Here is an 18,577-nt window from a genome sequence, read left to right on the forward strand (position 1 = left end):
TGTTCTAGCAGAACAGGTGACATGTTCTCTAAAAAGAGTGGTACATTTCTCCATTGACTCTGTGTTCAAGAATATGAGGCCCTAACAAACAGTCACCAACAATGCCCACCCAAATGTTGACAGTAAACCTTTGTTGATGGTGTGACTCTTCAGAGATACACAAGCACACAAGGGATTCAGTGCAAAAGCATGCTGATGCATGTACCCTTACAAACAGTGGGTATGTACATTTCCTTTAGCAAAGTGTTTCATACTGTAACAAAGTGGCTATGTTGAATATTTCATGTAGAAAATATTTCACGTACTGCTTGTACATTCTGTTTCTGTGTGTTCCCCATGATAAACATGATGATGAAGAGAAGTAGAAAATGAGCTCCAACATCCACGTAACACATTTTCTTCCTCTACATGTGAGGAATGTTTCTTGAAAGTTTGGCCATATCTTTTGTTATGCCCATTATGTATAAAACTAGTGATTAAAAGACATTTCTATGTACCTGTGAGGGATTACAAGAATATGCAGTATGACCACAGCATGGTGTGACCACCATCTTGTCTACATAATTTAAAGTACTTTACAGCTCCATCTGCAATATCACTTTGATAGATTACATTTCCAAGAAACTACGTGTGACACTATGGGCATATGAAAGCTGCTGGTGGAATACTATGTACCAAAATATACTGTTTTCCAAATGTCTCCTACTTCAACAATCCTTTAGTGATGACCACATTTGTGTTAAACATTACTATAATAATCTGCATTTGCCACCTTGTGTTATTAAGTAGTGTAATGGAGAAAGAACAAGTTTGTTGACCTATGGTGCTATTGGATACAACATGTAATGGTGACTACAATGTACTAATGGTGATATGAACAGCAGTTCCTACATCATGGAGGTTTTAGAGTCTGAAGTACAGTCCTTTCTTCAGTCAACTTCACTTGCCATACTTCTGCATGGCAGTGCCCATCAACATGTGGCAAGAAATGTTCAGGTATTCTGCAAAGAATAATAGACCCCACTTCTCTTTTGGCTTCCACTTTGCTTCACATGGCTCATCTGACATTATTTTAGATAAAGTTGATCAGAAACCTGTTGATCAGAGTCTTGTACCAGTCTCTTTTGAAGTTGTGTAGATTTGTTTGCAAAGTGTATGGCGCAATTTTTCTGAGAAACATATGCAGTCCCTCCTTGATTATCCTGCAGTGCCATTTAGAGATTCTGATTATGCCATGTGGGAACTTTACACCACACAAAATTCTTATAGTCATTGATCATGTACTGGTCTGTAACCCAGATGATTGACGTACTGTCATACATTAAATCATGGGTATAAATTTCATTTAAGTCAGATGTAGCTTTTGGTAGATGCAAATTTTCACATATGTTAGTGTAATCAATGATTTTCTGTGTAACAGGAACGCCAACAAAAATTAAAGTATGTGTCTTTTCACAGAACAACAAAATGAATGGATATATTACAAAGTATCAAGAAAAATTTATTTGGCAGTTTTATCATTACGTTTTGACTCTCTCAACTGAGCAAGGTGACACAGTAGTAAATTACTGTACTTACATTTAGATAAACAGCAGTTCAAACCCCATCCAACCATCCACCTTCGATTTTGAACAAATGAAGAAGATATGCAGTGCCAACAGGTCCTGGGACTCGACTGTCAAAGAGGCAGTGGAAATATGTCTGTACAACAACCTAACAGACTAGTATAGTGGATTTCAACTCAGCACAGCATGGGATTGTCCAGCTGCAAAAGCACAATAGGAATGCTCTGGCTTAAGGTGGTGGCATCTGCAGACAGAATGGGCAGACAGGACTCAACTTCTGCATCAGGGCTTGCCACATGCCAGGACCACTGGTGTGGCATCCTCTTCTGGAAGAATGGTACATACACAGAAGAGGTCAGCAGTCGTGGGTCTATATAGATATACAGAGCACAGCATCCTGACACTTTTCCTGAAGGTGGTGGGTACAAAACTCATCAAAACATTGTGACAAGATGCTGCTACCACTTGTCTGATCACTTGAGAAGATTTTACTACCCAGAGTTAGGTTTTTCATGGCTTCCCTAAGTTGCTAAAGGCAAATGGCAGGATGACACCTTCAAAATGAACAATCAAAGCTTACACACTACCTCTAATGACATTGTCATCAGTGGAACACTAAATCACAATATTTTTCCTTGACACTCTGTGAAGAGTCAGGAAGTACAACAAACAAATTACATAAAGTTTTCAAGGTCAGTTTAAAGCATTATCCACCAATAACTGTCAACAATGCATAAAAAAGGATTAAAAAATAATGGTGAGTTACACTTTGAGAGTAGTTAAGTGAAGTCATGGTTCCATTGATGCTGTCTGTTAGTTGAATAAAATGCTTTATTCAGTAATATTGACCAGTTTCAATCCAGCAGGCGTTTTCAAGAAAAACAATTTTAAGAGCCATTTCTCCTTTCTTCTCTTTGTCATGTTATTAACTCTTGAAATGTTGCTGTGTACAGAGCATGCTGTAACTTGAATATTTACATGATAACCTGATCTAGTTCAGTTTTTTCAGGTGATTTTTAATGTTTTGTTTGTTTCACACTGATTACCACCCTTTAATTGATAGTTTGTTACAAATTTTGATAAGTATTGCACCACTCAGTCATTCAGATTAAGATACAATGATTGATACTGACGGAAACAAATGCCATGTGAGTGCACCGTAAATGACATTTCACTTCTGTTAACCCAAACTAAGTATGTATACCCTCATATTTTCTACAGTTACTCGTCTGCTTATAGTTATTGGGTTACTTCTGTTTAAACATTTCAATAAATAAGAATGGAAGTCAGTACTGTATTACATACCACAGTGCGCTAGTTCCTAATTGTAACCATTTATAGTGCTTGTTAACAGACATTGTCAACATAATGTATGCTAAAGTCAGGAAGCAGGAAATAAACTGAAGGACCAGTATCAAAACCTGTTGCAATTAGAACTATAAAATGCCTGATTCCAGTTAAGGGAAGTTAATATACCGATAAGTACTTGATGTTGTGTTACCTTACACAAGAATCACAAAATTTAGGAATGTATTGTTCAGTTTACAATTAGGTTTTTGTGAAATCAAGCAAAAAAATAATCCATTAATCTTCCTGTATCTTTGTCTTTTTCAGTCTGTGCTTTTCCTTACATCTTTGCCTTTACTACTGATGCAATGGAAATCCGGCTGATCATCAATGGAAATTTGGTGCAAACAACTGTTATGCCAAAACTCCATTTTATTTGTGCCAAGGTAGGTACCTACCTTTATATTCATGGATACAGCTTAATATATTTTAATCAAGATCCTTTTATTAGCCACTTATATGCTCTGACATTCACACAAAATATTTCAGTATGTTTGTTAGTAAATCTAAATAATATTCATGATATCATGCTATGATGTGCAACATGCCAGCATATTAACACTAATGATACTTTTCTTCGTGAGTTTATTCTTGTTCCTACACTATGACCATTTACATGAGTAATGTTTTTATCTTTTATGTTTGTATGGAATATCATACTTCTGTTGATAAATGTCTTAAGCAGCAATTTTCTGGAATGATTGCAAACAAGACACAAAGTATGTTGAAAGGATGATATCTGGTATTCATCCTTCAACCTCATGTAGACAACAGTTTAAAAAAACTAGACAGTATAACAGCAGTCCCACAACATGCTTACTCTGTTATGAAGTTTTTAAACAACCAAAGAATAGCAGCATTCAAAAATATAACATTAGTAACAAAACAGACTCCACTCTCCACAGCTTGATCTTAATATTGCACAGAAAATAACACAGTATTCAGCCATAAGTATCTTTGACCATCTTTCTTGTGAATTAAAGGGGATGGCAGACAATGAAAGCAGCTTAAAACCAAAGGAAAATCATTTTTCTTGAGAACTCATAGATTAATTTCTGAAAAAATAATATCTATGGGCAATTGTGTTGAATTTAATAATGTTTATTATAGTTGAAATTACAATAAAAATCCAGCTGTGCAAATAAACAGCATGTGAATATATTTTCACAAAGTAAATGTATCTTATTTGTAAACCTATTGACATTTTTTACATCATGATGTCACAAATATCATCCATAAACACATAAATAATTGACTGACAAACTGCATCATAACAGTGCACTCTGAAAAAAGTGTCTATCCACTGCCCAACACATACTCTATGTCATGAGTGCTTCCTCTATGCATGATTTTAATTTATATTTTTTTGCCAGAACCTTCACGTATATTCATGTATGTCACTGTTGTTTTGAAATTGTGACAAATCTATTAACTACAAATTCCTTAAGGTTGTAAATGTATTTTGAAGCTGTCATTGTATGACTAGTTACTTCCACAGTTTACTGCAAGATGGAAGCTGTAGACCTAAAGATATTCCAGAATATTGATCCATATGATGATAATACATGGAAGTATGCTAATATAACTAATGTTCTGCCACTTTCATCATCAAAGTCAGCAACACAAACACAGTAACTGGTCCCAAAATAAAGCTCTTAAAGTTTTCTCTCAGATGTAATTTCTAATTCAAGTACTTACCAGTATGAATACCCAGCATTTTTAACACTATGTTTTATATATTTCTTTTCCTCATCTTCCACCTGAAAATGTTGGATCCTATTTTTGAAGAACTGTACAAACTGTGTTTATTAAATTAAATGACAGTCCATTCACAAAAGACTGTCAGTAATATTAGCAAATACTTCATTGATGTTCCTTTCTGGTAATACACTTCTTGTCTCAACTTGACTATGATGCTTTTACTTTTCATGAAGAGAATTATATTAGTTCATTAGTATAATGCCAAAGGTAATTAATACAAAAGCAGAAAATGGGTACAGACACTCTCAAAACATATGGCATATTTGCTGATTTATTTATTTATTTATTCTTTCCCAGTAGAGTGTACCTTTGTATAAATATCATTAGTGATTGCTACAAAGGTTTTTATTCAGTAACATACAGAATTACTTTAATTTTTTTTTTAATCCAATAGCCTTCCTAGTTATGGCATATACTAGGACTGGAACTTAAATAGTGGCAACTATTTATTCCCAACCAATACAAAAGAGTTACATGTTTGCACCTGTTACTGTCCTTCAAAGTAGTCACCAGCGTTGTGTAGAACTCATTCAAGAATTTCAAGAATTTCAAGAATTTTATTCACCATAGATCATTTTACAATGATATTGGCTTCGTCATACAAGATGTACTAGTACATACAGAATAACAAAATAAACTTCTGTCAATACATTATAAATACATTTGAAGCATGGCAGTGTACCAAATTACAAAGGATAGCTTTTAAAAGCTAACGCAACAAGCTATCTTATAATCTAATATAATAAGGTATTTTATTGTTTATAGTATAAACTTTGTAATTACACACTATTAACCACAGCACAAAATAATATGTTTAACTACAGACAACTTTTAAATGCTTATATACTCCTCAGGCATCTCAAAGAATTCTTTAATGTCATAGAATGGATGATCTGACAGCCAGCTGTACCACTTAATTTTAAAAGAATTTGTATCCATAGACTGAACATGAATTGGCAGTTTATTGAACATTTTGAGTGGGTTAACTTTGTGGGAATTTCCTGTTCTCGCTAATCTGTGGCGCGGTATGTCTAAATTACCGTTCACCCTGGTGTTGTGTTCGTGTATTTCCTTTCTGGCAATAAATTCTGAGTACCCTGAGGTACTCCAAGCTCACTACCTCCCTTAGTTTCAAGAGAAGATATGCCACCCGAGATATTTTTTCACATACATGATTGACATGTTCCTCCCAATATAGTTTTGAGTCAATGTGAATACCTAAGAGTTTTACTGACATTGCCAGTGATGTGGAAGGCATAGTATACTATTGGCAGAGCCTGTTATGTTGATGGTGTGCATGGAGCAGTCTACTGCCTGTCGAATCTCTGGAACAGCTCTGAAGCAAATGCCATGAAGTGGTTCCTTCATCTCCGGAATTAAATTAAAGTCACAAGGACTTAAGTCCGGGGAGTATGGTGGATGGTACAGTCCTTCCCAGCCCCATCAACAGAGCAGCCACAGCTTGCACTGTATGCACCCACGCATTGTCGTGCAAAATGATGGGTGGGTTGCACATAAAGTGTCGCTGCTTCTTTCACAAAGCTGGTCGCAGGTGATGCTCCAAAAATGAATAGTAGTACTGTGCATTGATGGTCTGCCATGGAGGAACATAATGCATTAGGATAACACCATCACAGTCGTACACGAGAATCCCCAAAACTTTCACCATACTGGGGCGGTGATGCACTTTCACTTTTCATGGCCACCCATAATGACACCATTCATTGGACTGGCGTTTCAGTTTTGGCTCATACAATGTGGCCCATGTCTCATCCAGTGTTATGATACAGCATAAGAAAGCCTCTCCCTCATGCTCATAGTGCTCCAAGTGCGTCTGAGCAGTGTCATAATGCATCCATTTCTGCATTTCCGTCAAGTCATGCGGAACCCATTGTGATGCAGTTTTACACATGCCCAGGCATTCCTTCAGGATGCGAAGCGCAGTTGTATGCGCTAATCCAGTTTCGTGGGCGAGCTCACGAATCGTATGGCATCGATCACTGTCCACTAACGTGGCAACACCATGCACTTCTTCTTCAGAGACGCTAGGATGACTTGTCCGGATGCATGTCTGCCACAGTTTGCCAACCTACATTGAATGCATGTACCCAGTGTGCCACAGCACTGCAGATTCTCCGCACGCCTCTTGAAGACCTTGATGACACTGTCATACTGTATGAGCTCTGGCACATTCAATTTTGATCCAACTCCAGTGTTCCTGTTTTGAAAACATAGTGACACAGTTACGTTGGACCACTCGCTCACAAGTGACTGTGTTTCCCTCGATTGCGTGCATGTTGGTGACGTGGGATGGGCGAGTCCATTTGCTCGGAGGTAAGGTAGGTATGTCAGCAATGTATGCTATCAGCGACAATAGTAGATCTCATTGTATAGTGTCTCCACAGCAGTGTTGCCACTATTTAAGTTCAAACCTACATATTGTTATATACTAACATTCTTACGGAAATAAAGTTAGGTATTACTGTTGAGGCTATTGATGGCTATTTGAAATATTCATTTACAGTTTAATAACTGATATCAAACAGATTTTTAAGCCTTTGGCTAAAGGTGCTGGTGTCATTTACATCTTCAGTTTCCTGTGGCAAGTCATTGCACAGCTTTAGTCCATTATGTAATACACTGTTTTATGTTTTAGAATTTTTTAGTGTTAAGATGTAAATAATTACTCACTCTGATTCCATGCTTGTGTACTGAGTTGCTTGTGGCACACAGATGAATATTTTTTCTAGTGTATATTATATTCTGAAATATATATTCACATGGGACAGTCAGAATTTCTATCCTTTAAAATAATTCAACACACAGTTATTTGTGCAGCCCTTTTCTGTACCTCAAACACAGTCTGTTATATTACTACCCGTTACTACTTCATATCTAAGAATTCATCAATTGAGTAGAAGGAGTTGTCATTCAGAAATTCTTTTAATTTGCTTTTAAATGTTGGCTGGTCATCTGTCAGACTTTTAATACTATTTGACAAATGAGTAAAGATTTTTTTGGCATAATTCACCCCTTTCTGTACCAAAGTGAGATTTAGTCCAGAACACTGAATATCAACATAATTCACCCCTTTCTGTGCCAAAGTGAGATTTAGTCCAGAACAGTGAATATCAACCTTTCTTCTAGTGTTGTTGCTGTGCACTTCACTGTTATTTTTGAATTGGGATGTGTTATTAACAACAAATTTGTATTGAAAAGGTACTGTGAATATCCTCAGTTCCTTAAATAAATGTCTGCAAGATGATCTTGGGTGGGCTCCAGCTATTATTCTGCTTACACCGCTTTTGTGCAATTAATACTTTCTCTCTTAATGATGAATTGCCCCAAAATATGATGCCATATGAAAACAGTGAAGGAAATAATCATAGTAGGCTAATTTACTGATATGTTTATCACCAAAATTTGCAATAACCGTAATAGCATAAGTAGCTGAACCTAACCGTTTCAGCAGATGATCGATGTGTTTCTTCCAGTTCAATTTCTCATCAGTGCACACACCCAGAAATTTTGAGTATTCTGTCGTAGCAACAGACTTCCATTCATAGTATATATTTATCAATGGTGTTATGCCATTTACTGTACAGAATTGTATAAACTGTGTTTTCTCAAAATTTAGTGAGAGTCCATTTGCAGACAACCACTTAATAATTTTCTAAAAGACTTTATTTGCAATTTCCTCAGGCAATTCTTGCTTCTTGGATGTGATAACTATACTGGTTCATCGGCAAAAGAAACTAGCTTTGCATATTCATGAATATAGAGTGGCAAGTCGTTAATATATATTAAGAACAATAAGCTACCCAAGACTGAACCCTGTGGGACACCATTCTTGATACCTCCCCAGTTAGAGGACTCTGCTGGTTTTTGCAGACTATCTGTACTGTTAATTTCAATCTTCTGCATTCTTCCAGTTAAGTATGAATTAAACCATTTGTGCACTGTCCCACTCATACCACAATACTTATGCTTAACCATACGAATTTCATGATTCATGCAATCAAAAGCCTTTGAGAGATCACAAAATATCCCAATGGGTGATATTTGGTTATTCAAAGCATTTAATATTTGATCAGTGAAAGCATATATAGCATTTTCTGTTAAAAAGCCTTTCTGAAAACCAAATCGACATTTTTTTAGTACTTCATTGTTACAAATATGTGAAGCTTCTCTTAAATACATTACTTTTACAAGAATTTGGATAAAGGCTGTCAGAAGTGAGAATGGGCGGTAGCTGTTAGCATCAGATCTATCCCCTTTTTTATGCAATGGTTTAACATAGCATATTTTGGTCCATCTGGAAAAATGCCCTGTTTCAGTGAGCTACTACATATGTGGCTGTGAATCCTACTTATTTGTTGGGAACAAGGTTTTTGTACTCTGTTGGAAATGCCATCTATTCTATGTGTGCTTTTACTTTTGAGTGAATTTATTATTTTCCTAATTTCAGTAGGAGAAGTGGGTTGAATTTCAGTTTTATCAAATTGCATAGGTACATAGTGATACAGCATTGTTGACTATTAATCTAGCACCATTGTGTTTTTCATTCTCTCCAAAATTTTTACAGTTTGTCTTCTTTGCATTTAGTGTTACTTTATTGTTTAATGACCATTTTTGAATGTCTTTGAGAGCATAATTGCCTTCTGTTTGTCAGCTGTGTCAGTATTTCATCTGAGATCAGTATGGTGCTGTTATCTGCAAACAGTATTTTTTCTCCAGATTTGACACAGTCTGGGAAATCATTGATGCACATTAGAAACAGTATAGGGCCCAATACATTTCCTTGAGGTACTCTTATATTAACATATTTTGAGTCTGATATGTGTTTTTCTAGTGAATCTTCTTGAAGTATATAAATTTTAACTCATTGCACTCTGTTTTATGTATAGGAGTCAAACCACTTATATGGCACCCTGTTTATTCACAATATTTCTAGTTTATATAATAGAATTCTGTGGTTAACAGTGTCAAAAGCTTTTGACAGATCTCAGAAGATGTCTGTTACATGGTCACCTTTGTCCAGAGTTTCAAGAACTGTTTTTGTAAACTATGCTGTAACAGACTCTGTACCTCTTTTGGGCGAAAAACCAAATTGTTCATTGCAAAGAATGTTAACTTTATTCAGGTAGTGCAGTAATCTATTTTTCATTACTATTATTTTAGAAATGGAAGACAGTACTGATATTGGTCTTTAGTTTTATATATTTTCTGCCTCGTCTTTCTTTAGTATAGGAGCAACTTAGCTTGTTTCAACTACTTTGGAAAGCAGCCAGATTTGAGTAATAAATTAATTATTTCTGTTAATAGTTCTTTTATGTCATGTCTGCATTATTTAAGAACAGTGACTGGAATGTCATCTAAACCTGCCAATTTTTTTAAATTTTTTATTTGGCATGCTACATGTGTAACCTCTATCTCAGTTGTTGACAAGAGCACCATTAACTTTGCTGGCTAGTCCCTGATGGATAAAGCAACAGCATCTCGAAACTTTTTGTCTCCCACTTGATAATGTACCAGGCTCCTTTGCTTTAGTCTGCTTTCAATAATAATGTGTTGTTTGCAAGATTTTTCATAGCTAGGAGTACTTTTCCGTAAATTTCCCTGTTTTTTTGTAAAATTCCAAAAAATCTGGCTCATTTTGTCTGTATCTGATGGCTGTCAAATACCTAATAGTTTCATCAGATTTTTTATACCTTTTGTCTCCCATATTTTTCTACCTGAAGTTCCAATGCAATATAGTTTTTTCAGGGATGATTCTTCAAATTTTAATTTAAATAGTGCCATGAATTTATTAAACATTTTGCTAACCTTTGTTTCTGCATACACTGGCCCCCAATTTCATATTATAACTGACCTGCAAATTCATACAGGTTTGATTCTGAGGAAATCGTTTTGTATGCATTTAGCTTTGCTGGCTTCTCTAGGTAAATATCCTATTCTAGTAACTGATAGAGATGACCTGACAGACCTAGATTTAGAACAAATATGTGGCATTTTTTCTGTCAATATCTCTTGCTATATGGTCTATCATTGCAGAAGGGTGTTTAGTTAGTGTAGTTGCACAGTTTTTGAGTGAAGATATACCATAATTGAACAGTGTATTCAATTAGGTATTACTGACAATATTTGACTTCATTGTACTGATATGTAAATCACCACAAAGAAATGTATTAATTTTTGGACTAGATACCTTGCCCAGACTCAGTTTTGAGGTAAAGATGCCTATATTCCCACCAGGAGATCGACATGATAAGCTTTGTTGTTTAGAGATTGAATATTTGGGTGAAAAACTGTTAAACATTTGGTTCTACTTATTGTGGTGGCTTCCTCTTCTTCATGTCAGAGATTAAAATAGTCTTCAGATAATATGGAGGCATTGTTTATCACCTGTTTGTTACATTGCACATTTCAATTGCAGGTGTTTCTTCTTCTTCTTCTTCTGTTGGCACTTATCTGTTTCTATCATTGCTGTTGCAGTTGCAGTTGCAGTTTTACCTCCTGTATTGCTCTTGACTCTGGATACACACAAAAAAAGGTCCTTTTCAGTGGACTTCCTGTTTCTGATGCTACTTTCTATGGATCTAGATCATGCCCTAGCAGTTGTCAGAAGATCTACTGTTTGCTCTGCTGTTTCTGATACCAATGGGTGTTCTGATGTTTCTTCATTTTACACTACTGCTTTTGGTGCTATCAATGACCAGCTGGTGACAGTGGTTCTTTACATTCTGATGCTGATATAACTTCTTCCTCATAAGGTGGAGTTAGAGGTGCTTCTGTCTCATATCTTGCTGGTGCATTGTTTTGTTCTTTTGGAAATGGCAGCAAACCTGTTGCATGTAGTGTATTTTTTATGTGGGTGTCCACTCCTGCAGTTTTTAAAACCCGGAGAATTTCTTTGGCCAGCACTTTCTCATCTAGGTGGTTTCTTTTGTGACGGCCTTCGTAGCGACAACACTTTGCTGTAGAAACGGCCTACGAAGTCACCGCCACACTTTTAATAGCGGGCCGACCGGTCCGCTGGAACAGTGAACAGAAAGATGAAAACCCAAACACTCGGATTAAATGAAAGTCGGTACTTATCTTTATTAACGATGATACAGAACACAGTGGTGAAGATGGTCTACAGAAATCTGTCTAGTTCGAGTCGGAGCAGCTAGGTCAGCGTCGGCTGACGACAAACAACAACTCTGCTGCGATGAACACACAACTGACTAGCAGGTACATAATTCTGTGGCGAGTATACAACTGAGTGGCGAATCCAGAACTGTCCTAGCGCTCGCGACTCCAGCGCTTAAGAAGCCAGAAGCCAGCGGTGGCGCGCGCAGACTTGCGGCGATTTCCTGTATCGCTGGCGCTGCTCATGCGGACGGCGTCCGGACTTTGATGCTGCCAACCTTTTTGGCAGCGGGCTCGGTTGGCATTACTGGCTAGGATATAACAGTTTCCATGCAGTCCATGTCTAATAAAGTGCTCTATGACAGAATTGGTTTATTCAGTGAAAGTTGTATGTACAAAACTGCTACAAATCTTCTTGAATTTTTGGTTTATTATCATGAGTTATCTGTGTACACCAGAGTTTTCAAATAAGTCATGTCTGTGGGGGATGCTTGTGAAAGCCTTTGCTTGTGAAACGTTTGCTAGTGATTGTTTCAGTGTTCTTAATGCAAAGCTACTTTTGCTTTTATGCACATCATTTCCTGTTTCAATTATGACTCATTTTACACCTTTCTTTACTGCACTTAATTGTTTTTCAGCATATCCTATATTGGTGCTTCAAACTTTTTGATTCCAGTCGCTTTCTACTCTGACTCAATATCAGACGTGATCACTGCTAGTCTCTTGGCATAACCAGTTGATTTTTCTTTTTCCTTCACTTACTAATGGAAATTTTATGTCTAATATTATGTGATGATAATGAGCTTCCACTGCCACTTTTTTGTTAGTAGATCTGTCTGAACAGCTTCCTGCAACACTAGTATTTTCTTTCCACATTTTTGTATTGTCTGCACTTCGAATATCATGTTTTTTCATTAATGGAACTCAGAAATTGTTTACCCAGAATCTACTCTGTAGGAATCAACATGGATTCCGGAAACAGCGATCGTGTGAGACCCAACTCGCTTTATTTGTTCATGAGACCCAGAAAATATTAGGTACAGGCTCCCAGGTAGATGCTATTTTCCTTGACTTCCGGAAGGCGTTCGATACAGTTCCGCACTGTGGCTGGATTGAAGAGTTTTTAGCAAACAGAACACAGCATGTTGTTATCAATGGTGAGACGTCTACAGACGTTAAAGTAACCTCTGGCGTGGCACAGGGGAGTGTTATGGGACCATTGCTTTTCACAATATATATAAAAGACCTAGTAGATAGTGTCGGAAGTTCCATGCGGATTTTCGCAGATGATGCTGTAGTACACAGAGAAGTTGCAGCATTAGAAAATTGTAGCGAAATGCAGGAAGATCTACAGCGGATAGGCACTTGGTGCAGGGAGTGGCAACTGACTCTTAACATAGGCAAATGTAATGTATTGCGAATACATAGAAAGAAGGATCCTTTATTGTATGATTATACGAGGTGTGGCTAGAAAAAAACCGGACTAGTACTGGTGAAACAATAAAACGAATGCAATAAGGCTTAAAGTCGCGTGGCCTGTCACGTGACTCTCGCTCCGCCTACTGCTCGAGTTTCATCTGCCTCCTGCACTCAGTCTGCCCGTGGCGTCTGTTTTAAGTAGTTGACGTTTTGTCTGTGCGTCGGAAAATGTTGAGTGTACAGAAAGAACAGCGTGTTAACATCAAATTTTGTTTCAAACTAGGAAAATCTGCAAGTCAAACGTTTGTAATGTTACAACAAGTGTACGGCGATGATTGTTTATCGCAAACACAAGTGTTTGAGTGGTTTAAACGATTTAAAGATGGCCGCGAAGACACCAGTGATGACACTCGCACTGGCAGACCATTGTCAGCAAAAACTGATGCAAACATTGAAAAAATCGGTAAACTTGTTCGACAAGATCGCCGTTTAACAATCAGAGCAGTGTCTGAGTTAACAGGAGTTGACAAGGAAAGTGTTAGGCAGATTCTTCATGAAAGTTTCAACATGAACAAAGTGTGTTCAAAAATGGTTCCAAAGTGTCTCACAATTGAACAGAAGGAACGCCGAAGAATGATTTGTTCTGACATCCTGGAAAACATTGAAAGTGATCCCACCTTCTTACAAAATGTTATTACTTGCGATGAATCGTGGTTTTTTACTTACGATCCCGAAACTAAACGCCAATCGATGCATTGGAAAACTCCTGGTTCTCCACGACAAAAAAAATCACGAATGTCAAAATCGAAATTCAAGGCAATGATGATTGTTTTTTTTTTTTTTGACATCAAAGGGATTGTGCACATTGATTGGGTACCAGAGGGACAAACAGTGAATCAGCATTACTACATTAGCGTCCTGGCTACCCTACGTGAGCGAGTACGGAGAAAACGGAATGATTTGTGGAGAAAAAAGTCATGGATCCTTCACCAAGACAATGCCCCAGCTCACAGTGCGTTGTCAGTGAAGACGTTTTTGGCAAAAAACACAACATTCCCATCTTAGATCATCCACCCTATTCACCTGATTTGGCCCCCTGTGACTTTTTTCTTTTCCCTAAAGTCAAGTCAGCTTTGAAAGGAACTAGATTTGAGACTGTTGAAACAGTAAAAGAAAAAGCGACGGAAGTAATGTATGGACTTACCGAAAATGATCTGCAGCATTGCTATGAACAGTGGAAAATTCGTATGGAGCGGTGTAGAGACCGAGGAGGAGAGTACATTGAAGGAGATAACATGAAATCGTAAATAATTGTAAATAAATGTTTTTTCCAGCATCAGTCCGGTTTTTTTCTAGCCGCACCTCGTATGATAGTGGAACAAACACTGGTAGCAGTTACTTCTGTAAAATATCTGGGAGTATGCGTGCGGAACGATTTGAAGTGGAATGATCATATAAAATTAACTGTTGGTAAGGCGAGTGCCAGGTTGAGATTCATTGTGAGAGTCCTTAGAAAATGTAGTCCATCAACAAAGGAGGTGGCTTACAAAACACTTGTTCGACCTATACTTCAGTATTGCTCATCAGTGTGGGATCCGTACCAGATCGGATTGACGGAGGAGATAGAGAAGATCCAAAGAAGAGCGGCGTGTTTCGTCACAGGGTTATTTGGTAACCGTGATAGCGTTATGGAGATGTTTAGCAAACTCAAGTGGCAGACTCCGCAAGAGAGGCACTCTGCATCGTGGTGTAGCTTGCTCGCCAGGTTTCGAGAGGGTGCGTTTCTGGATGAGGTATCGAATATATTGCTTCCCCCTACTTATACCTCCCGAGGAGATCACAAATGTAAAATTAGAGAGATTTGAGTGCGCACGGAGGCTTTCAGACAGTCATTCTTCCCACGAACCATACACACCTGGAACAGAAAAGGGAGGTAATTACAGTGGCACGTAAAGTGCCCTCCGCCACACACCATTGGGTGGCTTGCGGGGTATAAATGTAGATGTAGATGTACTAGGGCTTCTTTCCTTCCGTGTATAGATTATGACTGTTTAAATGCCTCTGTGCACACTATAATTAAGATAATATTGTCCTCATGGTTCCTGTGAGAGTGATACACAGGTGAGTTATAGTAGTTTCTTAGACGAAGTTGGTTCTTGGATGTTTGTAATTGGCTTTCTTGGGATACTTTGTATCTGTCTTCAAGTGTGTGGCAATTCACTTTCCGCAACATTTCTGTTACACTCTCTCACAGATCAAATGAATCTGTGACCATACACGCTTCCCTTATCTGTACACATTCAGTATTCCCTGTTAGCCTATTAAGTGTGGAACTTATGTATTTGAGCAGTATTCTAGGATACGCCACAAAAAATGGTTTGCAACTAGTCATCTTTGCAGTCTGATTGCATTTTCCTAGCATTCTACCAATTATGCAAAGTCTGTCACCAGCTTTATCTACAGCCGAGCCTATGTGATCTCTCATCAAAGTCTTACAGTCAAGTATTCCAGTTGTGTATAACTGATATTGTAGGCAGAGGATACTGCATTCCTTTTTGTGAAGTGCACAGTTTTATGTTCCAGTGTATTTAAAGCAAGTTGCCAACCTGTATACCACTTTAAAATCTTATCAAGATCTGACCACCCTTCTTGTAGACATATATGACCTGTGCTTTATTCCAACTTTTGGGTAAAGTGTTTTGTTTGATGGGGTCCTTGGTAGATAATGGTTAAAATAATGGCTAACACAGTGGTAAATTTGGCATAAAATATGATAGGGATTCCGTCAGGTCCAGGAGTTTCATTAAATTTTAGCAATTGCAATTATTTCTCAGTATCACTGACACTGATTGTGGTTGGTAAATCACTAATGTATAAATTGAATAGTGATGGGGTTAAAACAGATCCCTGTGGTAGTCCATTATTTAGTTTCCGTTTGTGGCTTTTAGAGGTGCCTAGAAACAATTGAAATTGCCTTTCACTAAGCATGCTGGATATTAGATCCACAGTTTCTCGAATGGTACAACTTGCAGTAGCTTGTAGATCAATCCCTGTCACCATCTATGCTGATGAAATCGCACTGGTAGCACAAAGCAGTAATTTTGAAGATGGTGAACGAATTCTTACAGAGGATCTGGAGAAGATGTCAACTTTCTTTAAGACCTGGAGATTGATCCCAAGCACATCAAAAACTGAAGTCTCTTGTTTCCATCTAGCAAATTGTGCTGCGAACTACAAACCAAGAGTTCTGCTCAATGGGAAAACGTTTAGGTACAATAATTTCCCAAAAAAATCTTGGAATCACTCTAGATATAACCCTGAGCTACAAGGAACACATCACCCAGCTTTCTCATAAAGTTACTGCAAGGAACAACATACTACATAAGTTCAGTGGTAGCAAATGGGGAACCCCTGCTGACTGTCTGCATTTAACTGGCATCAGTCTTGTGTACTCTGCTGCCAAGTACTGTGCACCTGTCTGGTTGGAAAGTGTACATGTGAAGAAGGTAGACACAAAACTTAATGACACAATGCGCCAAATTACTGGTTCCATCAAATCAACCCTATGCCACTGGTTACCTGTAGTGAGTAACTCTGCATCACCCTCTCTACCACTGCACCAGGAATTCTGTCATCCACCACAGTAATTATTGCGATCAAGAAGACCAGCAAGTGTTACTGCAGGACAACTTATCGCGGATGGTTTTGATCTAAATGAAAGCTGGAAGCATGAATGGTCAACAAAAACATTGGGAACAAGAGCCCATCACCTTGATCCCACAAAGAAGCCAAACGGTTTTGACCTACCGAGGAACCTTTGGTGCTGCCTCAACAGGTTAAGGACTTGACATGGTTGTTGTAGGTACTTCAAGTACAAATGGGGCTGGATCAGTTCACCAATGTGTGAATGTAATCAAGAAGAGCAGACAATTAAACATTTAGTCCAACGCTGTCCACTTCATTCGTACCCTGGAATTCTCTATGACTTGTTCACTCTCACACCCAGCTTAATTAACTGGTTGAAAAACACGGACTTTAAGGTTCAATCTTGTCTAATATCATATGTATATTGTATAAAATCATTTGCCTTATATCAACTGTATATTGTATAAAATCACCATACGATTAAATAAATAAATACTGACACTGATATCCAAATCACTCGTCTCTGCCCTGATATGAGAATTAAGTGAAGGCAATACCCCAGAATTTCATTTGTAAAGGAATGGTTGGAAAATGGAGTTAACCATGTCTGCTTTTGCTGTCAGTCTCTGTCTCATCCATACGTATCTTGGCATTAACCTTATTACCACTAACAACCCTTACATATAACCAGAATTTCTTTAGGTTTTGAGAGAGATATTTCAATAATATTGTGCTATCATACTAATTAAAGGCTTTGTGCATTGCCCTCTTGATGGTAAAATGCATTTCATTCAGTGTCTCTCTATTTATAGCCTTATGTTTTGTTTTACACCTATTATGTAGTAGCCTCTGTTTCTGTAAAAGTTTCTTTATTGTGACTGTATACCATGGAGATCCCTCCCATCATTAGCGCCTTTTCAGAGCAAAGAGTTTCAAATTCCTTATTGAGATATGATACCACTGCCTCCTCATTTTTTGTTCAACATATAAAACCTCCTACTTGTTGTAGTTGCCCTCTGTACTTTGATAACCATTGTTGCTACAACTGCCTCATGGTCTCTGAAACCAGATGCTATGAAGATTTCCACAAAGAGGTCAAGTTTATATTAGATCAAACATATTTCCATTATGAATGGGCTTCCAAACAATCTTTTCTTGGTATTTCTTCTGGAACACATTTAATAACATTTTGCAGGATATCTTGTTAAGCTGACCACATACAAAACTGTAAATATCCTATTAATTGTTGTTTGATTAAAATCTCCTCCAGTGATGCCATTTTATTAATAGATAGCCACATATGCAGGAAAAAGTCTGTGCTAGGCCCTAAACAATGTTGTTTGTTTATTTTATTTTTTACAGATCAGTTTACTTATAGTTTTTTCAGTAGCCTTTTTTCAGACTATCTTTCACGAAACCCAAATGCTGAAGGAACTCTTTGGATAGCTGTTTTCATTATAGTAGTGGTGTGTAGGGATCCATAAAGCTTCAAAGCAACATTAAATGGAGTTTTGTCAGTCATTTCTCTTCATTGGGGCTCACTAGATAATCAATAGTTTTTTTAATTTAAATGTCAGCTACTACAGATTAATTACTGAGTAACAGTTTGCAATAAATGCATAAAATCGTATTTCAATGGTAAGCAGAAACTCCTAAAGTTGCTTTGTTGTTATACCTAAAGCACTGCATTCTAGTTTTGGCTTTGA

General features: G+C 37.5%; 1 protein-coding gene across 1 annotated transcript in view; it reads left to right on the forward strand.

The window, feature by feature from the left end:
• LOC126249132 (GTPase-activating Rap/Ran-GAP domain-like protein 3) overlaps window positions 1–18,577 on the forward strand; it is a 334,020-nt gene that overhangs the window by 299,570 nt on the left and 15,873 nt on the right. The window contains exon 21 of the mRNA XM_049950784.1: window positions 3,180–3,298. Within this exon, the coding sequence (XP_049806741.1) occupies window positions 3,180–3,298 (119 nt within the window). The remainder of the gene's footprint in view (window positions 1–3,179; window positions 3,299–18,577) is intronic.

This window comes from Schistocerca nitens, chromosome 3 (genome assembly GCF_023898315.1).
Source record: "Schistocerca nitens isolate TAMUIC-IGC-003100 chromosome 3, iqSchNite1.1, whole genome shotgun sequence".
NCBI lineage: Eukaryota > Metazoa > Arthropoda > Insecta > Orthoptera > Acrididae > Schistocerca > Schistocerca nitens.